Below are 27,339 nucleotides of genomic sequence, written 5' to 3'. Positions count from 1 at the left end.
TAACTTTCAAAGCTTCTAATAAAACTCAACATAGGTATTTAAGATGATGCACAGCATTTCTTGTTCTGACATCAGTTAGTTTTGGGAGGGGACCTTGCTTTGAATTAGTTTCAAATGACATGTCATTAAGCAAGCCCGGTCAGGGGGAGTCTATGCTCCGTTGCTCAGCCCTAGAGAATGCAGCGGCCGCCGGAAGCCTGCTCACCTTGAGGTGCCCTCGAGCGTTCGTTGGGAATGTGCATCCTTGAGTCATGAGTGCACAAATGTGGCTGGCCCAGTCTGAAGGCACATGGAGTCTATAATTATTACATTAAGAGTCCTAACTGGTTTGCTGGGTATATTCAAACTCTACATCAACATACTTAGGTGACTGGGAGCTCAGAGTGAAGACATGCTAGGCTAATTCCTATCAGACCTTTTTCAGAGGAAGCCTGTCTTCTACAGCCTTCCAAACGGCAGCATCTAGTAATTTTTTTTTTTTTTAATTTGACAGAGAGAGAAGCAGGCAGAGAGAGAGAGGAGGAAGTAGGCTCCCTGCCCAGCAGAGAACCCGATGCGGGACTCGATCCCAGGATCCTGAGACCATGACCTGAGCCGAAGGCAGAGGCTTTAACCCACTGAGCCACCCAGGCACCCCAAACGGCAGCATCTAGAAGATACTCCAAGGAGAGTTTTTACTGTAAGCTGAAGGTAAGTTTTAGGGAAGAATATTTTAGAGTGAGTCACTGAAAGCAACCTGGGAGAAAATCAGGCAACAGCACTAAGCAAAGTGAACCAAGCACAAATACTAACTGTCCCAAGAAATAAACGATGAAGCACAAGATAAAACAACTTATTGCAACTTTATTAGATTTTTCTATTTTACTGGCTGTTTGGACTTAACAAAGGCCTTAGTAACCTGTCCCTTCCACATCTTCAGGTGTCACAGTACAGAACACGAAATCTGATTAGATGGCACCAGTCAACCTGTCCAACAGAACCACCGCTAACACCACAGTCCTGTAAGGCTTTTATAATAATTCAACCACGAACATAAAGATACTCAGCTTTCCGTGCAGGTTGCCGATGCTGCTGTGCTAGACCTCACCCGGAACAGTTTACCAGACCAGGCCTACTTAACGACAGCTCCCCACAGGCGCCTTGTGCAGGTACGGCAGGACTCTGCCTCACGTCTAGGTTGAACAAAGAAGTCAGTCTATGGAAAATGACTCTGAGCCCCTATTCCTACACCTCCGTACATGTTCCCTCCTCAACGTGTCCCATGATCCATTCATCTCCCGTCTGGAAAGGACGCCATGGGTGCTTTCCAAGTGAGAGTGGTGGTCGAGGTTTTGCTGGGTGCAGGGGAAGGGGATGGATGGGTGGGTGAATGGACAAACTGACAAAAGGAGGAGGGAAAGGAAACATTTGAAAACCTTAGTTACTAGAAGGTTCTTCAAGACTCAGAATATAAACAGGGCTTGCTGTCAAGAACTTCGTTCTGCTGGCTACACACTTCTATGACTGAGTTGGGCAGCATCTTGATCTATACCCACCCCCAATACGAAAACCGGGGGGGACAATCAGGGAGGACAGGGGGACTCCTCCCGGAAGGTAAGGTTCCAGGCCTGGCTCCCGAGAGCAGCAGCCGCCTGCCAATGCCTCGGGAACTGGCGGTTGCAGCTGTGCACTTGGGAGCCTGCGGGTCTGGAGTCTGATGTCTGAGGAGCATCTCCGTCTGCCTCCATCCCATGAGGGGCAGTGGCGTTGGCGGCTGTGGTCAGCGTTCTATCCTTTGATGACGGCGATCGGCCTCAGCTTAATGGCCTTCTTGCTGATTCCAGCATCATGGCAGGTGTTCACCACGTCCGTCACGTTCTTATACGACTCGGGGGCCTGAGGGGAGGAGTTAAACACTGTAAAAATCTACTTAAAGTGTAATTCTTGAAACCATTAAACTTCACGTGGGATTAAAGAAATGTACATTAAAATAATACTGAGTTTTCTTTTTGGTGTGTGTGTCATACAAAGATGATGACTAAACTCGATGTTGGTAAGAGAATAATAACATAAACACTTTTACCTGGTTTTTTATTTTTTCTGTATGTCTCATAGTTTCCCATTACATATATATGACCTGTATAACTAGCAAAAGCAGTTAACGTAACTAAATAAAACACACACACTAATACCCAACAGAAAGGAAATGCATCAAACCATTATCTTTGGTTGGTCGTTATTGGCCACTCTGATTTTATTTCTACAGTTGTCAAAATTTCTGGAATGAACAGCTATTACCTTCACGACAAGGGAAAGTTACTCAATGCATCTGTATTACCAACATCATCTGTATGTTTGTGTGTCTATACACGGACACGCACACTCTTCTGAGTTCCCAGCAAGACCTCCCCACCCCCTTCCCAGCCAGTCAGAACTAGTCTCATCACATCTCATCACACACCTTCTCTCCCTGTTCCGGGCACCACAGCAGCTCCTCTCAGTGAATTTCCACAGGGCTCCGTGCACACCCTTTGCTAGCTCCTCTCCCATTCCCTTCCAATTTCTAATGTCCACACCGCAGCCTCTGGACTCCTTCCCGTGAGTCATGTGCAGAACCCGCTCCCTGCTGCCCTCAGCTCGGCCCATTCCCTCCACCCTCTTGTTCTCGCGGAAACAGAGATGTCTTCTAGGGAAGTTACTTCCACTTCTAACTTGAAGTAGCAGCTATTTCCCCTCCTAAATGAGGTCCTGTCATTAGGCCCAAGAGTGTGCCAGGTGTCCGTGCTCATCTTGGTACTTTCTAGACCATTCCCACTCCCTTCTCCGTAAGGCCTCGCCGGCTGGTCATCATGTCTCACTCCCTCTTCTTGCTGCAGTTACCTGCTGGACTCGAAGCACTCCCTAGCATTACTGCAAGACTTCTCGCTCCTGGCCCACTGCCACTCTATCCTGCTAGAATTTCAAATGGTTTCAATATTTAGCAAGAGGACCCTCTCAGTATCTTCGCTTCTAGCTCCTTGACTGTTGATCACTCCCTCCCAGCCAGGGCCATAACCCAGAACCTGTCATTACCAGTGACTACAACTCCTCCACGATCTCCATCTCATGCACGCCGGGCTGGCGACCACTGCTAGGTTTCCAGCTCCCTCCCTCCGGTGCGCTGTCTCCATCAATCCGTTAGCCCTGTGGGACGTTTAATCTCCCTGCAAGCATTCAACAGCCTTCTCTTCCACTGCACTATACTTGCAAACCTGGTCAAAGTTAACTCAACATCTATTTCAAGCCTGCACCTGTACAGCTGAAATAGTTGAAAACACCCAATCACTGAATTGAGCACAAGGAGGCCCCGGCTGCTACGCGGGCACCCACGCAGAATCTCGCCAGGCTGATTACTCGTTCTCATACATGGTTATCTCCTACCTTCCCCTGCATTCTCACTCTTAGTTGCTGATACTACTTTCTATTACACTCAAAAAAAGAGAAACCATCAGAACAGAATCTCCATATAATCTCACCACCACTTCCCTGACCACCTGCATGCTACCTTCTCTTTTATTAAGGATTCCTTTTCTGAGCTCCTAGCAAGGACCAACCCCATCCACTTGGGACACTCGATCCCATCTCCTCTCATCTATCCAAGGACACCTCTTCAGTGACCCCCCGCTTTTCTGCATCATCAATTTCTCTTCCAGATTCTTCTCATCAGCGTGCCAGATCATGTTACTCTTCTCCTCAAAATTCTCCAGTGTCTTCCCATCACCTCACTCAGAGTAGGAAGAGCAAAAGTCCTTCTGTAAAGGCAAGGCAAGGACTCACACGATCTGGTGCTCCTAACCTCTGACCTCAGCTCCCCCTTGCCTGCTTTTGCCACAGGGACCTCCCTGCTATTTCTCCAATGTCTAAGCATAATCTCGCCTTACGGTTTCTGCACGTGGCTGTTCTCTCTGCCTGGAAGGCTTGCCCCTAGATACCTACATAGCCCATTCCCTCATTCCTTTTAGATCTTCAAGTGTCACCCCACTACACCCTATTTAAAACTGCACCCACTTCCTATCTTTCCCTATCCCTGTGCAATTCATACTTTATAGCACTTCCTGTCATCTAACATACTAGATTTTTTATTATGTGCTAAGTCACAAGAAAGGGATTTGTTGGTTTTGTTCTCTGCAGTACCCCTAATACCTAGAATAGCACCTGACTAAAGATGTGTAGTATTTCCTGAGCGAACAAACAAATCATACGTAAAACACGCACAAAAGGAAAATACCAAATGTCAATAGAAGTGATATCTGGTTGGTGTAATTTTAGATGTTTTGTTTTCTTCTTTGCATTTTCCAAAAGCTCTTAATGAAACAGGTGTTATTCTTTTTTTCTTTTTTTAGGAAGGGAAAGGGGGGACAGGGGGAGAGGGAGAAAGAAAGACAGACTCTTAAGCAGGCTCCATGCCCAGCACAGAACACAGCTCGATCTCACAACCCTGAGAGCATGACCTGAGCTGAAACGAACAGCTGGATGCTTAACCAGCTAAGCCACCCAGGCGCCCCATAAATAGGTATTATTCCTTTTTTGGGGGGGAGGAGAGTTTCTTTATTTATGAGAGAGAGAGAGGAGAGAGAGAGAGGGCGCATGCATGTACAAACATGGGGAGCAGCAGGCAGAGGCAGAGGGAGAAGCAGGCTCCTCTCCGAGCAGGGAGCCCAACATGGAACTTGATCCCAGGACCCTGGGATCATGACCTGAGCCAAAAGCAGTTGCTTAACCAACTGAGCCATTCAGGTGCCCCATACTCTTAAAATCAGAGAAAAAATTACTTGTTATTAAGAAATAAGGCTTTGTCATACTCTCTGACTCAGTAAGTCTACTCTCAGGATTTCACTCTCATTATTTTTTTTTTTTAAAGATTTTATTTATTTATTTGCCAGAGACAGAGGGAGAGAGAGCGAGCGAGCACAGGCAGACAAAGAGGCAGGCAGAGGCAGAGGGAGAAGCAGGCTCCCTGTCGAGCAAGGAGCCCGATATGGACCCTGGGATCATGACCTGAGCCGAAGGCAGCTGCTTAACCAACTGAGCCACCCAGGCGTCCCTTCACTCTCATTATTAAAAACAGCTGGCTGGGGCCCCTGGGTGGGCCCCAGTGTCTGCCTTCAGCTCAGGTCATGATTGCAGGGTCTTGGGATTGAGAACCATATTAGACGCCAGCCCTGCGTCAGGTTCCCTGATCAGCAGGGAGATTGCTTCTCCCTCTCCCTTTCCCTCTGCCAGCTGCCCAACCTGCTTGTGCTGTCAAATAAATAAATCTTAAAAACAAAAATCCAAAACCAAACCAAACCAAGACAGCTGGAAAAAAGCTTCACGCATTACACTTAATTTACAGTAGCAAAAAAATTGGAAGCCACTTAAATGTCGAACATGGGCAGAAACTTACGGTCCTTAGCTGGTAGAATATTTGACAATCATTAAAAAGTGATGCTTACAAACAGTATAACAGTAACGTGCTAAATTAAAAAAAGAAAATAGCAAAAAAAGGTGAGAAAAAGAAATTAGAAAAAAGACCACAAAATGTAAACAATGATTATAATCGGTTAAAAAAAGAAAAGAAAGCATTCAGGGGAAAAAAAGGAAAAGACAGTAAGTGCCCTAAAAAGGGAGGTTAACAGTCGTGTTAGGATACTGAGTTTCTACATGATTTTTTCTTTACTCTTAAACTTTTAAAAAAAGTTATGCTGCTTCTAAAATTGAATATGTACATACATATAATTTAAATAAAATTTTGGCTCCCTCGTGAATCAAATAAAACCGCTGTCTTTTAAAATCTGCTTTCAAATTCTAATATATAATAGCTGTGCAAAAGAAAGGTTAAAATGAATCGGCTCAAACAATTTTAAAGTTTAATACATAGAAAGGTTAAGAATCAGGGTGCCTGGGTTTTTCAGCTGGTTAAGCGTCTGCTTCGGCTCAGATCACGATCCTACCAGATTCCAGGGTCCTGGGATCCAGTCTGGCTTCAGACTCCCTGCTCAGCGGGAAGCCTGTTTCTCCCTCTCCTCCCTGCTCACTACCTGTTTCTCTCCCTCTCAAATAAATAAAATCTTAAAAAAAAAAAAAAAAAAAAAGATAAGAATCGTTCTTGTGACTTGCCTTGTAATTAATCTCCAAACAAAAGACAACAATAAACTATAATTGAGATTATTTAAAAACAAACATAGTATGTGATAAGCAATACCAAAAATTATGCTGTGTAGTAGCATAAATCACGGACAGTTTTATGCTGAATATTTATCAAAATTTCACTCACCTCTTCCATAACCAGTTTGGGTGACGCAACACGGATTGCGATTCCCATATCTGCCAGTTTGTCCAAGACATCCTGGAAATCTAAATTACGACGAGATTTTGCCCGGGACAATGCACGGCCCTAGATTAGAAAAGAAATGAACTTTACTTTATAAATTCTGAGCTACAATTTATTTTCAACTCCAGCAATTATTTAATCCTTTGGAATTATATGCCTTTTCCTTGACTTCTTTTAGAGTTAGAAAATAATCTTTTTTCTTTTTAATCAACCTTAGTTTTTTTGTTACAAATCTCATATCCTTCTAGAAAACAACTTTCCATCTATATAAAACATTCAGTACTGAAAGATATAGTTCTGTATTTCTAATTACAATGATCAATTCAATATAAATAAATTGATTTTAATTATAAACAGTAGGTCTGTCATCATAAAAACTTTGTGCCTTTTGATTTGAAATAGTCTGCCAACTTTGGCACTACTGACATTTTGGGCCAGAGAATTCTATGTCACGCAGATTGTTCAGCAGCATCCCTCCCTCTGCTAGATGCTGGTACCAAAACTCCCTACCCTTACTGTGACATTAAAAAAAAAAAAAAAAAAGCCTCTCGGTGTTGCTGATGAGATGTGCTGGTTTTGATCACTGGGCTACAATGAGGAGTTCGGAGGCAGCTGGAATGAGAAAGGATCAGAGAAAAGGAAGGCTCAGATGTGTTTGTTAGGGTCTGTCTTATGAGAAGGTACTCTTGAGTTTCAATCTGCCACTCCATCACTAGCTAAGCATTCTCATGGCTCAGAACAGGGGTGGGCAAATTGGTTTGTGGTCCAAATTTGGCCCACCACCTGTTTTCTGCAAATAAAGTTTTATTGGAACACAGTAATTCCCATTGGTTTATGTATTGTCTATAGCTGCTTTTTCACTTCAGTGGCACAATGGAATAGCTACTATAGAGACCACATGGACCCAAATATCTACTGTCTGGTGCTTTACAAAGTTTGCCAACCCCCGGCTTAGAAGAGGCAATATGGTAAGACAGGTGTGCATCTATGCATGGGCTCTGATGTGCGAATCCCCCAAATCTTGAGTGGACCTACCTAGAAAGGAACAAATTATGCAAATGACTAGGTCCAGTGAATCGCTGACATAAGCTGTGATATGACCCGGCATCAGTCAAAGTTGTATTGGTGGGGCCAGTGTGGCAATTTCCCAGTCTGGATTTTGTGGGCTTGCAGAGATGGGCAACAGTCCCTCGCCCTACAATGACCACTAAGGTAGAGATGCTAGGTGACCTTAGTAGGTTCACTAGACAGTATATATCATGAGAATAAATTCAGGTAGAAGACAAGACGGATCCAAACTTCAATTTTGTTAATGCCCAATTAAGTATGTTTACCTGTCGAAATGTAAAATGACGATTAAACTGAAGAGAGCATTTCTAAGTCAGTTTCTGTTTTCCTTACCGCTCCATGACAAGTTGTTCCAAAGGTCTCAGTCATGCCCTGTTCAGTGCCGGTAAGAACGTAACTACAGGTGCCCATGGTGCCGCCAATGAGCACTGGCTGTCCAGTGAGCTGAGGAAGCACACACAAATCAAACATACCACCATTTAGAAAAACTTTAGATGAGCTTTTTATGCCTGAGATTTACACTTCCTCTTGCACTGCAGGACTGTGGGAGGAACCTGGGCCTCTAAATACATTGCTTTCCCAACTGTTACTATGACATTACTTTAATTCTTGGATAACTGAAAGGGAAGTGGAAAGGAACGAAAAACGTGAGGACTTGAAAGGCAGCAGAGACAGACAACACAAGAGCAAATGTTTCGGGAAACGTCACTAGGAAGAACATTCCAGGACAAGGTGCCTGACCTCTCCGGGTTCCGGTTTCCTTATTACAGGGAAAACAGGAGCAGGCTAAGGGCCCTTCTACCTCTACCACAGCCACACAACGAGAGAGGAGGAGAGAGGAACAGACCGAGTTTAATCTTAATCTTGCCTTCCAATCATTCGGAGGCCTTGAAAAGATCACCTTTACGGAGTAAAAGATGCCCCACTGAAGGTGTTTTAGACCTCCCAAGGCAGGCAGAGATGAGGCGGGAGTCACTGCTTCACAGAAGACCGGAAATCACCGTTCCCAGGAAGGACAGACCTTTCCCAACTGCTGCCTTTCTGTTTGAACTCGCTCATGTTCAGAACGACCTAAATCACGCCCCCACGGCTTCACACCGCAGATGGCTTAGTACATACTTGGTAGTCGACAGCGATGAGGGGATGGTGAGGAGGGAAAGCGCGGGTGGACCCCTTCCTGTGAACCAACAGCGTCCGTTCCTTTCCGTCCACCACGTGCTGCTCTACTTTGGCAATGTTGTGAGAAACGTCATAGATGACATGCAGGTCCAAGTCGTCAGGGGTTGTGTTGAAGACCTTGGCAAAAGCCTGAAAGGACAAGCCTGTGTTAAAAGCAGCCAGAACCAGCTCTTCCGAACTCCTCTAATGGACTTCAGCTGGTCTGTTCCTATAGGGAGTGAGGAATTTATGAGCTCAAGTATAGCAGTATTATTCCTTCACATAAAATACAAAAACCATCTTTTACACGACATTGCAAATGCCACTCCGGAAATGCCAACTCTGACTGGAAAGCTGCTGGGCTACTCTTCATCCCACCCTGCAGAACAGCTTCCTCACGCACAGAGTCTATCCTGTCTGATGCTCAAGGCAAATTCTAAAAATAATTTTGGCTTCTCTTCTCCCATTCCCCACACCTGATACTCTGCTGATTTGGTTTAAGGAGACTTCAAAAGCCTGGAGAGTTTGCCAATATTTCCAATATTTATCATGTAGATTTTGAAAACTGGATTCTGTAGGCTCTGTTTTAAATCTCAACACGAGTAACAGAAGAGCAACTTCAACCGTACCTGACGGGTTAGGAAGGTCATGGAGGAGCGGTTGACCCAGGCGTAGTTGCCAGCAGCTGCCATCCCCTTCAGGTAGTCCTGACCCTCTGGGGAAGCGATCCGAGCACAAGCCAACTGCCGGTCGTTGACTATAATCTTGTCTCTCTTCATGGCTTTTTCCATAGCTACCAGTGCATCTGGACAAGACAGAAGCAAGTCTAAAGAGGCTGCTTTTCCCTTTATAATTTAGATTTACTGAGGAAAATTAGGTTACATTCAAACTCATTTTTTAAAAAGCAAATAAAATACAACTTTTCTTTGAAGTGTTTCTAGATTCATCTATTTGTTTGGTCAAGACATAGTTACTGAGAATCTTCTGTCCGTGCTGTGTGACACAAAGAATGTGGGCTACAAAGCTAATACCTTTCTGCAGGAACCTGGAAAGGGAACGAGAGGTGTACACACACAGCAACAACATGGTCTTAGTTTCTCCTTTCCTGGCATGAGAATGAATGAACACAAGTAGTAAAATATATTTTATTACTGTCATGGTTTTAAAAAATAATATTTTAGTGATTTAACAGAAAAGAATTGGAGACAAGTTGCTAGAAGAGCAGGAAAATAAAATCCGTGGCCAAGTGTAGAGAAGTACTCAGCAGAGAATTCGGAATTACTAGTCAGTGCTCCATACATCTGCTAGATTAAATATTCTAATGGGTCACACTGGCCCAAATTATTAAATTCCCATAGGATGAAATGCAAACACAAGGATGAACTATATAACACACAACTTAAGGTTTATAGTAATTTCCACGTGTATATATACCTTCTCATAAATGCATAAATGCTTTCACACGTCCTATCAGTCATCCAAAGTGACCCTGCTGCTATTCGCCTGCCTTCTGCTTTTGTCCATGCTGTCTTTTGATCATGAATGTCCTTTGTGCATGACTGTCCAAACTGCAAACAGTATGTGTTTAACATGCCACTTCCAATGTATTTTTTCTAAATGCTTTATATAGACTGTCTTATATTTTATCAGGTACCTTTTCACTTTAATTAATGTGATTATCTATTTTTTGAGACACCGTGAGGGCAGTTCCTTGCCAATTTCATCACTGAATCCACCACAACACTTAATCTTGCAGTACAGGTACGTGAGACACATCTGCATACATCATAAGTGTATAAATAAAATAGTATATTTGAAATACTTAATCTCCTATGACAACACCAGTGAAACAGTAAAAACCTACACAGTATATAGTTCTAGAGTTTCCTCTCTGAAATCTCTATTTGGTTCCCCATAAATGCGTGTTTGAGCACTGAGTCAAAAATGCACTTGAGAATATACCTGTGGCTACTTGGTGGCCCAAGCCTCTGCTTCCACTGTGGATCATCACACACACCTGTCCCTTATGGTCGATGCCCATTTTCTTAGCTGCGTACTCATTGAAAATCTCATCCACAACCTGGATTTCTGCATAGTGGTTGCCTGCTCCCAGGGTCCCCAACTGCAAAAGTAAGAATGTCTGATAAAATGACCTCTATTCCACTTTTAAACATTTATTTATTGATTTTAGAGAGACAGAGAGAGAGTGCCAATGTGCATGCACAAATTGGGTGGGGAGGGGCAGAGACAGAGAGTCTATGAGTAGACTCCTCACTGAGTGGGGAGCCTGACATGGGGCTAGATCTCACAACCCATGAGATCATGACCTGATTGGAAATCAAGAGTTGGACACTCAATGGACTGAGGTGCCAGATTACTATTCTGCTTTTTAAAAATCCATTTAAAAAGCAAGTTGATAAAATCAACCAATAACAAAAAATAATCAGTTTTATACAATAAAGAAATTTCTGAGCCTCAGAAATGCTTCATGCATTTAAAGCAATACACAATAAAAATATGGTAGAGTAGCTCCTGAAACTCACTGTATCATTACCTGCTTGAGGTATATACAAATATGTTCTGAAAGCTTCATAAACCCAAATTCAGACCATTAAATGGCTCAGAGGACACTTTAAACGTGTGGACACAAGGGTCAAATTTTGGGATAAACTCCTGAGTGTGGATTTTTAAACAAGGTCCAAGTTCAAATGAGTTTTGAAAAATCTTTGAGTTTGCTGACACCTACCATTATCCACCACTGAAAGTACATCCTGTAACTGGAGTTGACAGAGGATTCAGGGACCGCAGCACAAAAGTGCTGGAAGAATCTTTAGAGGTTGCCTAGTTTTAACTACTGCGATTTTCGGATAAGAAAACCAGACTCGGAGGGACGCCTGGGTGGCTCAGTTAGTTAAGTGTCTGCCTTTGGCTCAGATCATGATCCCAGGGTCCTGAGATTGAGCCCTACACAGGGTTCCCTGTTCAGCAGGGAGCCTGCCGCTCCCTCTGCTTCTCCACTGCTTATATTCTCACTCTTTGACACAATCTTAAAAAAAAAAAGAAAAGAAAACAAAACCAGACTCAGGCAAAAGAGACTTGCCTACAGTCACAGAGAATTAATAGCAATGCCATCGCCACTAGCTATAGATTTCAAACATGTGCTACATTCTTATCTCATGCATAAGATAAGGTATGTCTGCTCATCTTAGACTCCAGAAAACAGCCACATCTGTGAACTGTCCAAGTATGTACATATGTAATTTGGGCATACATTTTTTTTTTTTTAAAGATTTTATTTATTTATTTGACAGACAGAGATCACAAGTAGGCAGAGAGAGAGGGGGAAGCAGGCTCCCTGCTGAGCAGAGAGCCTGATGCGGGCTTGATCCCAGGACGCTGCGGTCATGACCTGAGCTGAAGACAGAGGCTTTAACGCACTGAGCCACCCAGGCGCCCCTGGGCATACATTTTTAAGCCTTATACTGATAGCCTATTTTTCTCCCATCTATTTCTAATTCAGCACATCTTGTTTTATGAACACCTGCAAGTTCCTAACACTTTTTCAAAAGAGTAAGATTGTGGTATAAATAAATTTGTGTTCTTTTTGATATACTGTGAAAAACCTGGGGATATATTTGCTACACAGAAGACAACATTTTTGCCTCAACAGAAGCGTAGGAAACCCCTCCCCCACCCAGCACATTGCCCCGCCCACGTGTTACCTGAGGGAGGCCTCTCTTCTTAGCCCTCGCAGAGACCTTGTTGGGGTCGGCCTGCAACATCCTTCCGTACTCCTCACAGTGCTCCTTGTCCTCAGCCCAGGCGTAGCCTTCCCTCAGGGACCAGTCCACTCCCATCTCCAAGGCCTCCTCCAAGTCTCTGAGGGAATAATAAGGTCTGGTCATTTCACGGCCAAGACAAAACAAAAGCTGAGATGACCACATCTCAAAAGGGCAGAAGGAAACAGTTCATCTACTCTCGCCTATATACCAGGCGCTGTGCTAGATGCCATGTTTATGCTCTCAGCAACTCCAGTTTTTTTGGAGGAAAGCAGCTATGTAAATAATTGTGATATAAAATAGTAGGATTGTATTAGAAACGATTATCATTCTTTAGACATTCATTCAGTTCCTTCTCCTCTTTAAATCTTTTTTACATTAGATTTGCCTCTCTGAAAAGCAAAGATAATTTGTCATCATATAACTGTCATCTCGCATACCACCAACTACCACTAACTTAGCTACCCCTTCATTAATAATTTATGAAAAATTACAGCCAAATAATAAACCTATGTAAATGCCTTCAGGTGACACAGGAAGAACTTGAAGGTACCTCTGCAGAAATACTGCATGGCTTCAGTGCACGTGCATTCTGAAGGGGCACATACATTACATCCCTAGAAGGAAGCAGCCTTGATCTTCATCTAAGGTCCAGCCCTCCCAACACACTCTCTGGAAGGTTAAATGATCAATGTCATCTCCCTACTATAGCCCATTTCAAATATTATTTATGATACAGGACTAAAATTCCTATCTAAAATATTTACGAAGATCTTAGAATTTACATGTTCTAGGTACACTCTTCAAACCAGGGCTGCACGTCAGGGACCACGTGAAATCACAGATCTTCCAAATGTATGTTTACTCCAATTTTTTTTTTTTTTTTTTTTTGCTGGAGAGGAGCTGCAGAATTGTTAATAGCTAGAAACATAATGGTATGAACATATATACACATATATAATTAGGATGCAAAAGTCACATGAATTTTAAAGATAAAACAGAAGATGCGAAAGAAACATTCTTGTTAAGCACATGTTCTGCAAAGTTTAAGACGCGCAGCTTTGCATGAGCCATCATGGTATCGTCAATGGCCATCGAAAGGCAGTTATGCTGTGGCCTTCACTTTCATTCTCTACCACTGAAATATTTAACATCCTGGCTAATATACAACATTCAGTGCCATCATTCAAAAAGGAAGGTCATGGCTAACTACAGGCTCACTGACAAAAGGCCGTTCAGAACACGGCCTCTGAAGCCAAAGGATCTTTGGTTTGAGCCCTGACTTTACTTACTAGCTTACTACTACCTCTTTAAACCTCACTTTCCTTTCTTGTCAGTTGGGAATAACATTAGGGTTATTATCGAGATGTCATGACATGACAGACGTATACGATAGCACAGGGTGTTCCATGTAGAAGTGCTCAATAACTGTTAGTGGGCCTTTTTCCATTATAAACTCGATTGTATGTCAAAGCTGGTCTAATGAACATCACGTGACCAATCTCGCTACTCAACTGGGGGGGGGGGGGCAGACCTCACATGTAAAAGAACAATTCATTACCACTTCCTGAAAGGTGACTAAACAATCCCCACTCCCTAAGCATCCTGCACTGCTTATGAATATGAGGGTCATGTGGCTACTTTCCTTCCCTATCCGTTTACTGGAATCTTGTCCTCTTACTTGGCACTCATGGGGATGACCCCTTTTGATCCTACGCCGACAGGAATGTGGTCAAACATAGCCTGGGCGAGCTGCTCCTTCACAGGCTGGACATCACTTTCGTCTAAATTGGTTCTTAGCAAGCGCACACCACAGTTGATGTCAAAGCCGACGCCACCTGCGAAATAGAGAAGTTAGTCACAGATCAGCAACACCGGGCAGCTGGGCAAGGTTACCTGTGGTTTCTCACCCTTAACATGGGTTTGAAAGACAGCTCTTCTTTTGAAGATATTTATTTATTTATTTATAAAGATTTTTATTTATTTATTTGACAGACAGATCACAAGTAGGCAGAGAGACAGGCAGAGAGAGAGGGAGGAGGAAGCAGGCTCCCCGCGGAGCAGAGAGCCCGATGCGGGGCTCGATCCCAGGACCCTGGGATCATGACCTGAGCCGAAGGCAGAGGCTTTAACCCACTGAGCCATCCAGGTGCCCCTGAAGATCATTTTTTAAGAGCAGCCCACAAAGTAGGTAAAGCCTGATGACATCAAAACATTTAGAGTAGGGCGCCTGGGTGGCTCAGTGGGTTAAGCCGCTGCCTTCGGCTCAGGTCATGATCTCAGGGTCCTGGGATCGAGTCCTGCATCGGGCTCTCTGCTCAGCAGGGAGCCTGCTTCCCTCTCTCTCTCTCTGCCTGCCTCTCCGACTACTTGTGATTTCTCTCTGTCAAATAAATAAATAAAATCTTTAAAAAAAAAAAAACAAAAACATTTAGAGTAATGTCCATACTATGGGTACTTTGTAGGCCAGGAAGGTGGTAATGAACAATGAGTATCACCTAGACAAGGTTAAAAAAGATGTATACAACTAGATGTTAATTGTAACGATGATAATGAGAGTAATCACTTACCCAGTATTTCCTAAGGGCCTTGTATTGTGTTAAGTAATTTTCACAGCTGAGGTCATTTACTCCTCATAGTAATGCCACATGGAGTTAACATTACCAACATAACATTTGCCGGAGAATTAACTGGGACACAAAGAAGACACATAATTTGCTGGCAAAGCGTTATTTGTTTTGTAGCCAATGTCTAAAAAGTGCCTGGCATATAGTAGAAGCCTAAATAATTTTTCCATAAACGTATGCTTTAACTGATATTTTAATAGCCTCTGAGTGTCCACAATTCATCCTCTCAGTAAATGAGGGGACGAGAAAGGATAGAACATGAGACGGAGAGACGTCCACACTCTATTTCAGAAGGACAATGCTTCACCCCTGACGGCAGACGTGCACAGTGACCTTACCTGGGGACACCACCGCTTCAGGGTCGTTCATATCAAAGGCTGCCATATTCCCAATAGCAAACCCATAACCTGAATGGACATCAGGAAGCCCAATAGATCGCTGAAAGAAAATCAGAAAATGAGATCCAGCTTTCTCAACCAGACAAGACTGTATTAATTCTCACATGGGCTCTGGGCCAAAGCCTTCCCCAAATCAAGATTCTGTTCTTGTGAAACCTTCTCTATTGGTGGAAATTAAGTGTAAAAACTTCTAATCATAAAGCTAAAAATAGCGGGAAAAAAACCTTTTTTTTTAAGTTTTTTTAAATTTAATTTTATTTATTTGACAGAGATCACAAGTAGGCAGAGAAGCAGGCAGAAGCAGGCTACCCGCCGAGCATGGAGCCTGATGTGGGGCTCGATCCCAGGACCCTGGGATCATGACCTGAGCTGAAGGCAGAGGCTTTAACCCACTGAGCCACCCAGGCGCCCCCAAAAACCTTTTTAATAAAGTCTGACCTTTAACTAAGGAAACTAGAACAGAAAAGCCTCAGTATGAGGCTCAGTATGACATGCTGTAGGAGGGCCACATACTAACTTCAATGTAGTATTACATTACAAGTATTTATTGTTATTAAAAAAAAAAAGATTTATTATTTCAGAGAGGGTGAGTGAGAGCAGGATGGGGGCGTGAGGGAATCTTTTTTTTTAAAGATTTTATTTATTTATTTGACAGACAGAGATCACAAGCAGGCAGACAGGCAGGCAGAGAGAGGGAGAGGAGGAAGCAGGCTCCCTGCAGAGCAGAGAGCCTGATGCGGGACTCGATCCCAGGACCCTGAGATCATGACCTGAGCCGAAGGCAGCGGCTTAACCCACTGAGCCACCCAGGCGCCCAAGGGAGAGAATCTTAAGAAGACTCCCCGCTGAGTGTGGAGCCCAAAGCAGGGCTCGATCCCATGACCCTGAAATTGTGACCTGAGCCGAAATCAAGAGTGGAAACTCAACTTTAACTGAGCCACCCAGACACCCGAAGTAGAATTATATTTTGTTTTTTGTTTTTTATTTTTTAAGATTTTATTTATTTATTTGACAGACAGAGATCACAAGTAGGCAGAGAGGCAGGCAGAGAGAGAGGAGGAAGCAGGCTCCCTGCTGAGCAGAGAGCCCGATGCAGGGCTTGATTCCAGGACCCCGGGATCATGACCCGAGCCGAAGGCAGAGGCCTTAACCCACTGAGCCACCCAGGTGCCCCCAGAATTACATTTTAAAGACAATCTTAAGACATGGATAAATTGTGGTCACATCAGGCGAAGTGAAGGGAAATATCTGATTTATACAGGCCCTTAGTGTTGAAGCAATCATTGGCAAATGTAATCCTTTTGCTGGCATGAATACTGTACACCTGCTACATCTGACGCCTAGGAAAGGGCCCTGACCCAGGAAGAATGCAGGTCAATGCCGACACCTAGACACCTAAGAGTTCCTTACATGCAAAAGCCCTTTCTTTTCATTTTCCTTCCAAGTGCCAGCACAATAAATGGTATAAAGGGCTCAAAAAATGCCTGTTGTATGGATTTCACACCTTCCTGTGAAGGTAGAACCTGACACAAGACTGTGGAGGCTCCCCCTTGCACCTCGCCCCACCCAGGCCTACCTGTTCCCACCACCACCCTCCTTTCCCAATCATGCCTACCACACCTGTCCTGGCCTTTCTTCCTCCCCACAGGTCTAATCCTTACACTTCTGTCTATTCTTTCTCCAACCATCCTCTTGAATGGGGCCAGAGTGAAACTTTCAATGGTGGTACCCTGGTCCAGTAATAACGCTCTACTGTGACGAAGAAATAAGAAAACAAAACTGCTTCCAAGATTTTTCAAATGCTTACAGGTTCTAGCAAAAAGCAACCAGAAACTGAGATATTACCCAGACTCAATTATAGCTTTAAACTCCATGGTTATTTCTGGAAGTTTGAAGGTCACTGTCTAAGTGATGCCACTATTGGTTAGGCCTGGCCATTCATCCACTCAGAGAACTCTGAGTCTAAGAGAAAATATAAATGATTCAAACTCTGAACCAGGACTCACATGAACAATCCCAGGCAGGGCTGCCACATTGCCAATTTGTTTCATGGCTGGCAGGAAGCCACCGACACCTGAAGACAAAAATTCAGTATTAGGAAAGGGGACACAGTTGATTTTTAACATTACATTTATTCATACGTTTCTAGCTTGCATGAAACAAAGGGGCAGTGGCCAGGACTACCAGAACAACAAAGCAGGAGAGAACGTTTGGGCTGAAGTGGGAAGGGGGCCTCATGGAGGAGGGAGCGCACGTACAGGAAGGTAGTGAGGCAACCGGAGTAATCATCACAGACATCCTGTCCGCATCTGTGCATACCATGAAAAGGTTCCTTGCACACACGGTACTGAGAAAAGTGAAACAACTAATAAACGTTTTGTTGCCAATGTAAAAAAACCCGAATTCTTTCAATAGTATTATTTACCCAAAAAAAAAAAACAAAAAAACACTGGTTTTACTCTAAGTGACAAAGGCGGCGATGAGGAAGAGCTGGGACAACACTGGACCGAGAAGCAGGGGATACGGGGCTCTAGCTCTGGTCTGTCACTTGGTCGTGGTGTCATTTTAGGCAAGTCAGGATGTCCTGGTGGGGCGAGGGGTCGGATTTAGATTGCTGAGCCAAAATAAAAGGGTTAAATCCAGGTTCCACTGTAATACCATCGTGACCATTAGAGCATTACATTAGAGCTTTATACACTTATCCCTAAACGTTGCTGCTGTTCTGCAAGATAAGTGTGTAATCAACTCCCCTTTACAATGAGATTAGCTGAAGTTCAGTGAGGCTAATCAAGGTACTGGTTAAAAATGCACACTATGAAATCAGACACTCTTGAATAAGAGATCCACCTCTGTCACCGAGAAGCTATGCAACTGGACTAAATAAAAACCCCTTAATATCACTGAGTTTTGCCTTACACATTTGTAAAACAGAGATAACATTTTCCTCTTAAAATTCAGAACTACATGAGGTAATCTACATAAAGCGCCTTGCAAAGAGCCTGGCACATAATAAGTGCACAATAAATGGTAGCTCGTTCTAACTGCCCAAGGTGAGCTGTAAAACCAACCAGGTCTACCCAGCTCCACATAATTTCTACAGAGCCAGGTGGCCAACACTGTGATCATAAAGGTTTTTGGTCTCATTTAAAAGTTTTGATTATTACTTGACAATACTTTTGTATTTTTAAATTATAACTGAGTCACCACTGTCATGCCACAGGGAAAATGTTGTTTATATGGCCACATGTAGAACTCTGAAGTACTTACCACCACCCCGACAGGCATTCCTTAATTCCTCAAACATTAATTTTTCCAGAGCATCATTCACGTAGAAAACTCCTTCAACCTGGTAAGAATGAAAAAGAAAAATTCTGAGCACATGTCCATGACATATAGGCAGGCACTGGTTAGAATACAAATACCATATGGAACATTTATTTTACTTTACCCTTTATGGAACACTTTCTCATTACCTAAGCAAGCAGAAAACTTCCTAACAAAGATGAGATGTTCATATCTTTAAGTATCTCTTACAAATGTATTCTGCAATGTTCACAAATTGCCTATTCCCCTATTCTTAAAGCCACACTTAAGAATTCAACAAGAATTTTTTGCACGTGTGATAAAGAAGTCTTGGGGCACCTGGGGGGCTCAGTGGGCTGGGCATCTGCCTTTAGCTCAGGTCATGATCCTGGAGTCCCAGGGATGGAGCCCCTCACCCCACTCGTGCTCTCTCTCTCAAATAAAACTTCTAGGAAAAAAATAGTCTTCTAACTATGCTCTCACCAAGGCCAAAAGTCCTACTACTCTTGTGCTTCTAAAAATCAGTGGTCTTGATAAACAGATGAATCAAAAGAGTAAGATTCTAAACATAAAAATGCAGTCATCTGACTGTAGTGTATTTTTTCTGTGCCTGAGACAAGAGCATGTTACACTTTATTTTGTCCTATGCTCATTTATAAATCAATACTTAGGTAAAGAGTAAAAAAATTTTAACATGTAGATACACAGCCGTGTGCTTAGTTCTAGAATCTACACATTTTAAGAGGCTAAAGGAGCTTGACAAAAAATACAAATGACAAGGAAGAATGTAATTATGTAACACCTAAGGCCAGAATGTTTTTATGAGATCAAAGACTATGAAGGAGCTGCCCACCTAAGGAGGGCAATCACCTGGGCAAATTTCTTTCTTTTATAAGAAAGAGGACCTCTGCTTGAATAACACCAGTGTAAGCAGTGTAAGCCAGTACTATTTTCTACGGAGCACATTTCATTAATTCACCAAAGATTTACTATGTTTTAGGCACTGTAGTGGGCACTAGGGGAGAGATGAAGAATATGTTAAGATTTTTTTTTTTTTAATTTCACCCATCTGCTGGGGTGGAGGCGGGCAGAGAGAGAAGGAGGCTCCCCATGGAGCAAGGAGCCCGATAAGGGACTCGATCCCAGGATCCTGAAATCATGACCTGAGCCGAAGGCAGACGCTTAACTGACCAAGCCACCCAGGTGTCCCTCAGATGCTGTTTTCGAGGAATTTCCAGCCGGATGTAGCCCAGACTAGAAAATTAAGGGTGCAATGAGATGAGCACTAGGATAGGAAAGTGCTATAGAAAAAACGGAGGAAGCAGCTCAGCAGCCTAGGGAGCTGGGGGAGGCTTGATGGGTGCTCACTGTTTGAACCAGCTCTTCAAAGACAAGAGACATCACTGGAGCTGCAAGACATTCAGGAGATATAAAGGAGACACAAAAATGACATAAAGTTGGGAGGGGGGTGTTTTAGGGAGAGGAAGTTTTAGTGCAGCATGTGGGTCTTACTGGAGATTAAGTAGGATAGATACAGTAATTATTGCGAAGTTCACTCATCTCTCAAGTTGCGGGAATAGAATTCAAGCTTAGCACAAAGGTCAATAACTTTAAGAGCAGTACATTGAGACTTCAACTCTCCGCTCTTAGGAGAGAAGTGGTAGTCAAGTGTACAGTGAAACCGTAGCTGCCAATGGCAAGACGAGACTTGCTCTTGGGCAGAATCAGCGGCAAGTGTGTGTATCAAAAGTGAAGCCAGAATCACTACCAGACACTGACCGTGTGTTATCATGACCATCACGTCATGGTTATTTCCTATTCCCTCATTCAGGGAGCCAGATTCCATAGACAGAAACTGGCTAAACGGAAAAGAGCAAAAAGGAATCTTATGACCGTGGCCTTTTTCTCCTCTGAGTCCAGCTTTGCTCATGGGACACTCAGTAAGTTGATATTGAGTAAAAGAGTGGAGTGGCTATCAGGAACTCTTACCAAATCACAGGCTCACAAACCTTTCAATACACTAACAAGGCACCTTAAAAGAGTTCAAAAGCTACTTAACAACATATGCCCCCAAACCTTGCAAACGACTGTTTTCTTCCCTTTAATGGAAAATAATAGACACAAATGGCAACGAAGCCTGCGCGAGAGAGCGAACCCAGGCTTTCACGCTCCGTGGTGTTGGGTTCCAAGTCTCCAACGGGAATACATCATTCCGTCCGAGAAAAGAAGTCAAACGGGCATCAAGTCCTGGCTGAGCTTACGAGGTGGCTAGAGGAAGCTGGGTCACCAGCCCATCCTTAGCGAAGTGAGTATTCAAAACAAACCACCCTGCCCTGGGAATCTTCTAGACCGCTGCGAGACGCAAAGACGTCTTAGTGAACGGTGAATGCTAATAACTGGCTTCAGCAAACAAAGGTCTCGTAAACGTCACCCAGATGGCCGGCATGACTCAGGAACAGAGTCCCATCCCAGCGACTCCACCCGGGACTGGCTGGGCCACCGTGTACAGCTACCCCTCGCGTCTCTAAAGCTCGAGAATGTAACATCTTGCGGCGCGTTTCGGGGACTTCGACGCGAAAGCGTTGTGCAAGCGCCAATTTCGCGTTCACTTGGGATTCCCCCGGAACGTGCCGCTTTGGGGACCTTTCCCGCCGGGAGGGGGGGGCCGGCCGGAGGGTGGGGACGGGGACAGTCCCCGCGCTAAGCCAGGAGTCGGGAGGACGAGGGGGAAGGCCCGGCCGGGTGGGCAGGGAGGCGCCGCGGGCCCCCGGGAAGGCCCCGTCACGGGCTCCTGCTTCCCCGCCTCACCTGCATGTTAGGCACGAAGCCCTTCTTGATTCTCCAGCAGTTTTTATTGATCTTTTCCAAGAACTGCAGCTCATCATTATAGCTGCGACTCATGGCGGCGACAAGCGGCGAAAACTCCCGGCTCCCCTTTGAAGAGACGCTGCCGCGCTGTCCCGCTGCCTGAAGCACCACCTTCCGGAAGCCAACGCGCAGGCGCAGTAGGCTCCGCCGCAGGATGGGCAACGGCAAGCGTCGAGGCTCGAAACTCATGGCCCCCACAAATCGCTTTTCTCTCGTTAAGTTAGACTGCCCTCTAGTGTTTATCTTTCTTGGATATTTACTAGCCCTCTTCGGGCTTAAAGCTGAACTAAATGCAGTCGTTTTTAGCGAGTTTGTAGTCATCCTTTGTTTTGGAAGTGCTTTTCAGCACTTGAAGAACGCACTGAATCTGGATCAGGTCCAACTGCTGTAATGAAAATCTGCGTGGAGTTTACGTTCCCAGCAGGGAGGGAAAAAAGATGCGTGTAGCCGCGAAGCCTGTTTAAATAAATATGACTGGACACGTGTAATGTTTCAGGACGCATGTGTGGATGCACGTTAAATCACTTTTCTGCAAGAAAAGAACGTTCCGAAGAATGAAGGTGACAGTTTACCCGTTATTCCAGCGAACACCGATGGGCTGGTTGCTATAGCGAGAGGCGTGCCCTGAAGATGAGCAGACGGCAGTCCAGGCGGACAGCCGGGCTGCCCGGGCTTCCCTTCTTGGACGACTTGGAACCCTTGTTCGTGCTCTTTTACATGCCTCTCTTGCTCCCAGAGTAAGCGGTTTTCACGTATTTCCGCTTCTAGTCCTACCGCATGTAAATAGCGGTGACTTTGGGATGGGGAAGACTTGGACTCAATTTCTCCCTCTGCCCTGTAGCACAGGCTGCTTTACCAGCCTTCTGGGATTCATCTCTCTCCTCCTTCGTTTTCTCATCTGTAAAATGGGACCACAGTTCTTCTGAGCGTCTGTGAGCATTAGGTGACTGACTGTCCTGGAGTAACCAGGGGGGCTTGGCATCCACTCTCCCAGGAGACTGTGAGAGCCACAAAGGCAAAGTCGGTGGTTTCTAGTCCTTCTTGCATTATCCATACGGGTTCCCCTTTCCTCCTCTTCTGCCCCATTGTCACCCCAGTAATTAGATGCTCTAACAATTTAAGATCCCCAGCGACAAATGATCTAGGCTAAGTACTCGGCACTACCATTTCATCTGGGAGGGAAAACCCTAAAACTTAAAGAAGCGATGTAACTTCTCGAGTTTGCTATGACCACTATTTCTCACCAGAAACATCGAGGAGCCAAGCTGTCCCTCCTTTAAAGGATTTTATTTATTTATTTGCTAGAGAGAGAAAGGGAGCACAAGAAGGGGGGGTGGCAGGCAGAGGCAGAGGCAGAGGGAGAAGCAGGCTCCCTGCTGAGCAAGGAGGCCTATGGAGGATTCCACCCTAGGATCTCTAGGATCCTGGGATCATAACCTAAGCTGACCGCAGCTGCTTAACCGACTGAGTCACCCAGGCATCCCAAGCTGGTCCCTTTTTAGATCAAGCCTTGAAGTCTGCATACCCTCACTTTTTGTCAAAAATATTAAAGATGTTAATGACGTTAAATTAAAGATGTTAAAGATGTTAAATTCTCTCATCTTTGTCTTATTTTATTTAAAAAAAAAATCCAGAGCAGAAGCAGAGAATTTCTCAAATAAAAAGACAAGTTCACATTAATAGAAAACGAGTTTAATTAAATACAAGGGACAGTAGCAGTAAATATAAAACATACAATCCAATATGGAGGGAAGTGGGGGAAACCCTGGGTTGCTGAGAGAGCTAAAGGGAGCTCCTCCAGGAAGAACTCGGGCAAATCTGTAATTTGGGCTTTCTCATGCGCCTCCTCCAGGGCACATGGCTAGCTCCAGGCCCCAGCATTTTATAAACACAGAAACACACAACGTGCATTTGAACATGAAACACTGAAACGCCTACCCCTACACACACACACACACACACACACACACACACACACACACCCCGATTTGGCTCTTTAACTCAGTTTGCCTCCCTCTGTCCCTGAGGGCTCGAGAAGGAAAACTGTCAGCCTAAGCACTTCGCAGGGCTTTACAATCCAGCGTGCACTGTTCTCCCCTTCTGGGCTTACAGTAGCTGTGGATTAAGGGCCACTGGCCTCCTGGGGTGGGCTCCAAACAGGCAATCAAGCGGCGGGCTTCCCCCTCCACTGTCCACTTATGAGGTTCAGACCTTCCCAACCATGGAAACTTGGCTGCTGCTTTAAGGACGTTTCATACTTGAGGTCAGTGGAGATCAAAAGGAATCCCTGAAAAGGAGGCAAGAATGAAGACAATGTCACACCCTGGACACCGGCAGCCATAGACCTCTGGGGTTTGCTAAGGGGTGGGGGAGAGATGGCTTCTTTCCCAGGTCCTCCTGTGTCACTCCCTCCCTGCCGCTGTCCCCTTGTGTGTGAGCAGACTTGGGGTTATTGTCTCCGTAGGTAACTTGAGCAGCTACAGAGCAGGGGAGGTGGGGAGGGAAGGGGGAAGGCAGGATGTGCATGGGATTGGAGAGTTCCTGCAGAATCTTATTTCCTCCACGACCCCCAAAAGTGCCAAAATGGAAGAAAAAAAGTGTTCTGAAGTTCGTTGAAAATGATTAATGAGGAAACAGCTCACAGCAGATCCCTGAACCTCGAGGAGGGTCTTTGGTTCAGGCATAAGTTCACTGAGAGAATCAGAGGAACCAGTCAGGTCTCAGCCAGGCCCTGCTCTCCTTATCTTAAACGGGGCCATCATAAAGAAGATGTGGTCCATATACACAATGGAGTATTACGCCTCCATCAGAAAGGATGAACACCCAGCTTCTGTATCAACATGGACGGAGCTGGAGGAGATGATGCTGAGTGAAATAAGTCAAGCAGAGATCAAATATCATAGGGTTTCACTTACTTGTGGAGCATAAGGAATATATGGAGGACATTGGGGGATGGAGAAGAGAAGTGAATTGGGGGAAATCGGAGGGGGAGACGAACCAAGAGAGACTGTGGACTCTGAGAAACAAACTGAGGGTTTTGGAGGGTGGGGGGTGGGGGGATGGGGGAGCCTGGTGGTGGGTACTAAGGAGGGCTCGTATTGCATGGAGCACTGGGTGTGGTACATAAACAATGAATCTTGGAACACTGAAAAAATTTAAAAAAAGAAAAGAAAAGAAAAAAAGCGGCCGTTAATCCCAGCCTCACAGGTTGTTTTGCGGAAGGAATGAGGCAGAGGGCGCCACAACACTGCAGTGCGCCTTCTCTTACTACAGCATGAAGTAAGTCTGGCTGCCAAGGGAAATCAGCCTTGGTCTGATTCTTAAACTCAAGTTTAAATGGTTTTCATTGTTGACTGCAAGCTTTAAGCACTAAGCCTTTTGCCTATAAAATTCCTTGGGCTGGAAAAACACAATGCAGAGCAAAGTAGCAAAAACAGAATAAGCAAACTAGGAGGAGGCTTCTACTGTGAAAAGTAGAGGCAGTTGCTTTCAGTTTGGGTCATGATCTCAGGGTCCTGGAATCGAGCCCCACATCGGGCTCACTGCTCAGCAGGGAGCCTGCTTCCCCCTCTCTCTGTCTACTTGTGATCTCTCTATTAAATAAATAAATAAAATATATTTTTAAAAAAATCTGCCTTCAGCTCAGGTCTTGATCCCGGGGTCCTGGGATCAAGCCCCGCATCGGGCTCTCTGCTCGCAGGGAGCCTGCTTCCCTTCCTCTCTCTCTGCCTGCCTCTCTGCCTACTTGTGATCTCTGTCTGTCAAATAAATAAATACAATCTTAAAAAAATTTAAAAAAGTGGGGCCAGTAAAGAGAATTTTCACATTCTTACCGCAAGAACTTCAATATCAGAATTGACAAGTGAGATTTTGTGTGGGTTGGGCAGGGGAATGCCTTGCTGCAATTTTGCTGAAAAACAGAACAAGGGGTAAGATAACTGGGCACACACACAGAAGTTTTGGCAAACTTTTTGGTAAAAGACGAATAAGCAGTTTTTAAATCTATCTTTTCCTTCTTCCTGATTCTATATTTTCATTTTATATTCCTTGCATTTTCCTTGATGAATACTTAATTAGTTACTGAAGTGCTTAGTAAAAATGCACAAGCAGTTATGTACACTTGGATGGCAGAAAAATGCTGGCAACTTGTCCAGTTTATATTTCAAAAATACTTTAATTAGTGTCTGAGAACATTCTGGTCTCTGATACAAAGTGTCTTTTAACCAAGCCAAACTCAAGATACTGCAGGTTATGAACGACTGCATACAGGGAGAGGGCCTAGAATTGTCCTTCATTCAAACTGTCTATCCAGGGGTGCCTGGCTGGCTCAGTGGGTTAAGACTCTGCCTTTGGCTCAGGTCATGATCTCAGGGTGCTGGGATGGAGCCCCACAAGGGGCTCTCTGCTCAGCAGGGAGCCTGCTCCCCACCCTCTTCAGCTCTCTGCCTGCCTCTCTGCCTACTTGTGATCTCTATCAAATAAATAAATAAAATATTTAAAAAAAAACAGCTGTTTATCCAGATGGTGGTCTGTGCATAAGAATCAGGTGAATTTCATTTCTGGCCTAAGGGGTGTGGTTTCAATCTCTTCAACTCAACCAGAGTTTTAGGGGTTCTTGCTGAGTCTACAGGTAGTGTGGCTAACAAGGCTTGGATCTGGAATAACTAACTTTGTAACCACAGATGATGCAAACTTTGTAAGTTCCAGCATGGGCCCGGATTCACATGGTTACGTGTGAGAAGTACAGCCTTCGGAGTGGAAAGTCCCAAACAATCCCCACCATTCAGCTAATGTCAGAGTCACGTGTTTCCCCAGAATCCCTTACCGTTGGCCAGTGGGAGGATTCCAAAGTGGAGAATAGAGGACAGAATGTTCTCAAACCTCAAGACCTAAGATGAAAGGGGATACCAATCAGTTGCAAAATCAGGGCATTTTGAAGGTACCATGACGGGTCCGAATATGCACTTTCTCAGACCTTATCACGACAGAGGGCGGTAATTAGAATCTCCCCATGGAGATAACCCAGCTTTCCAGACACTGAAAGCTACTTGGCGGGAAACCATATTATAGTTTCCCAATCTGTTTTCCTCCTTGAGGTTGGACATGTCTGCTCCGCGTAGGCTGGATCATGGTGGCGACAAATGTAGAGGGACCACATGGTGGCAGCAAACACGGCTTAGGTATCTATCAAGTGAGCCGATCTAAACAATTACTAAGTATCTCAGTTAGTTGTCTTTCCTTAATGGAGGTCCTTTGCATTACCTTATGCTCTATAGTTAACACTATGACCAGAATATCCAATTTACCCAGAATAAATCACAGTGGTTGTTAAATCTTAGAAAAGTGTTAGTTCCTGGGAAGATTCAGGTATTAAAAACAAATGGACGATGGGGTGCCTTTGTGGCTCAGTCAGTTGAGCCTCCAACTCTTGGTTTTGGCTTGGTCATGAACTTGGGGTCGTGATCTCAGGGTCAGGCTCCGGGCTCAGTGCAGAGTCTGCTGGAGATTCTCTCCCCTTCTTCCCCCCTTCTCCTCCCCACTAAAATGCACACACACACACACACACACACACACACACTCTTTCTCTCTCACACACACATAAATATGTGATGAACGTCAGTTCACTCAATGAATATATTTTGAATATATTTTGAATATCCTACATGCTCAGCAAACCTTGCAGCTTAGCAAGCAGGGCTCTGAAGCTGCCTTCCTAGGTTTAGCTCTTGTTTTTACCACTTCTATGAAATTGGAAAAGCTCTCTGATCTCTGTGTGCCTCAGTTTCCTCTACTGTGAACTGAAGATA

General features: G+C 44.5%; 2 protein-coding genes across 6 annotated transcripts in view; both read right to left on the bottom strand.

The window, feature by feature from the left end:
* Positions 1-823: 823 nt before the first annotated feature.
* RTCB (RNA 2',3'-cyclic phosphate and 5'-OH ligase) lies at positions 824-21,736 on the bottom strand. The gene is made up of 12 exons (XM_032346475.1): positions 21,473-21,736; positions 18,629-18,707; positions 17,368-17,435; positions 15,302-15,401; positions 14,018-14,174; positions 12,280-12,436; positions 10,520-10,679; positions 9,187-9,362; positions 8,519-8,707; positions 7,733-7,843; positions 6,275-6,394; positions 824-1,875 (listed from the first exon to the last, which is right to left on the bottom strand). The coding sequence occupies exons 1-12, from the start codon at positions 21,719-21,721 to the stop codon at positions 1,768-1,770; spliced, it is 1,674 nt and encodes a 557-aa protein (XP_032202366.1). The 5' UTR covers positions 21,722-21,736; the 3' UTR covers positions 824-1,767.
* A 1,472-nt stretch (positions 21,737-23,208) lies between these two features.
* The window catches only part of BPIFC (BPI fold containing family C), a 40,534-nt gene continuing 36,403 nt past the window's right edge, over positions 23,209-27,339 (bottom strand). For all 5 annotated transcript variants that reach the window (XM_032346470.1, XM_032346472.1, XM_032346474.1 and 2 more), the window contains exons 15-17: positions 26,358-26,421; positions 25,366-25,442; positions 23,209-23,819 (exon numbers count right to left, since the gene is read on the bottom strand). In XM_032346470.1, coding sequence (XP_032202361.1) covers positions 23,697-23,819; positions 25,366-25,442; positions 26,358-26,421 — 264 coding nt within the window. In that variant the 3' untranslated portion in view covers positions 23,209-23,696. The remainder of the gene's footprint in view (positions 23,820-25,365; positions 25,443-26,357; positions 26,422-27,339) is intronic.

This window comes from Mustela erminea, chromosome 6 (assembly GCF_009829155.1).
Source record: "Mustela erminea isolate mMusErm1 chromosome 6, mMusErm1.Pri, whole genome shotgun sequence".
Taxonomy (NCBI): domain Eukaryota; kingdom Metazoa; phylum Chordata; class Mammalia; order Carnivora; family Mustelidae; genus Mustela; species Mustela erminea.
Note: the sequence above shows the minus strand (reverse complement) of the source record. Positions and strands in the feature narration are given on the sequence as shown.

Excerpts from the sequence above, each read along its gene's own strand:
- RTCB (XM_032346475.1), bottom strand. The coding sequence starts at position 21,721 with ATGAGTTTCGAGCCTCGACGCTTGCCGTTGCCCATCCTGCGGCGGAGC. Across the intron at positions 15,402-17,367 it reads CCCTGCCTGGGATTGTTCAT|CGATCTATTGGGCTTCCTGA; the intron begins GTGAGTCCTGGT and ends ATTTTCTTTCAG. Across the intron at positions 7,844-8,518 it reads TCATCGCTGTCGACTACCAA|CTCACTGGACAGCCAGTGCT; the intron begins GTATGTACTAAG and ends GTGCTTCCTCAG.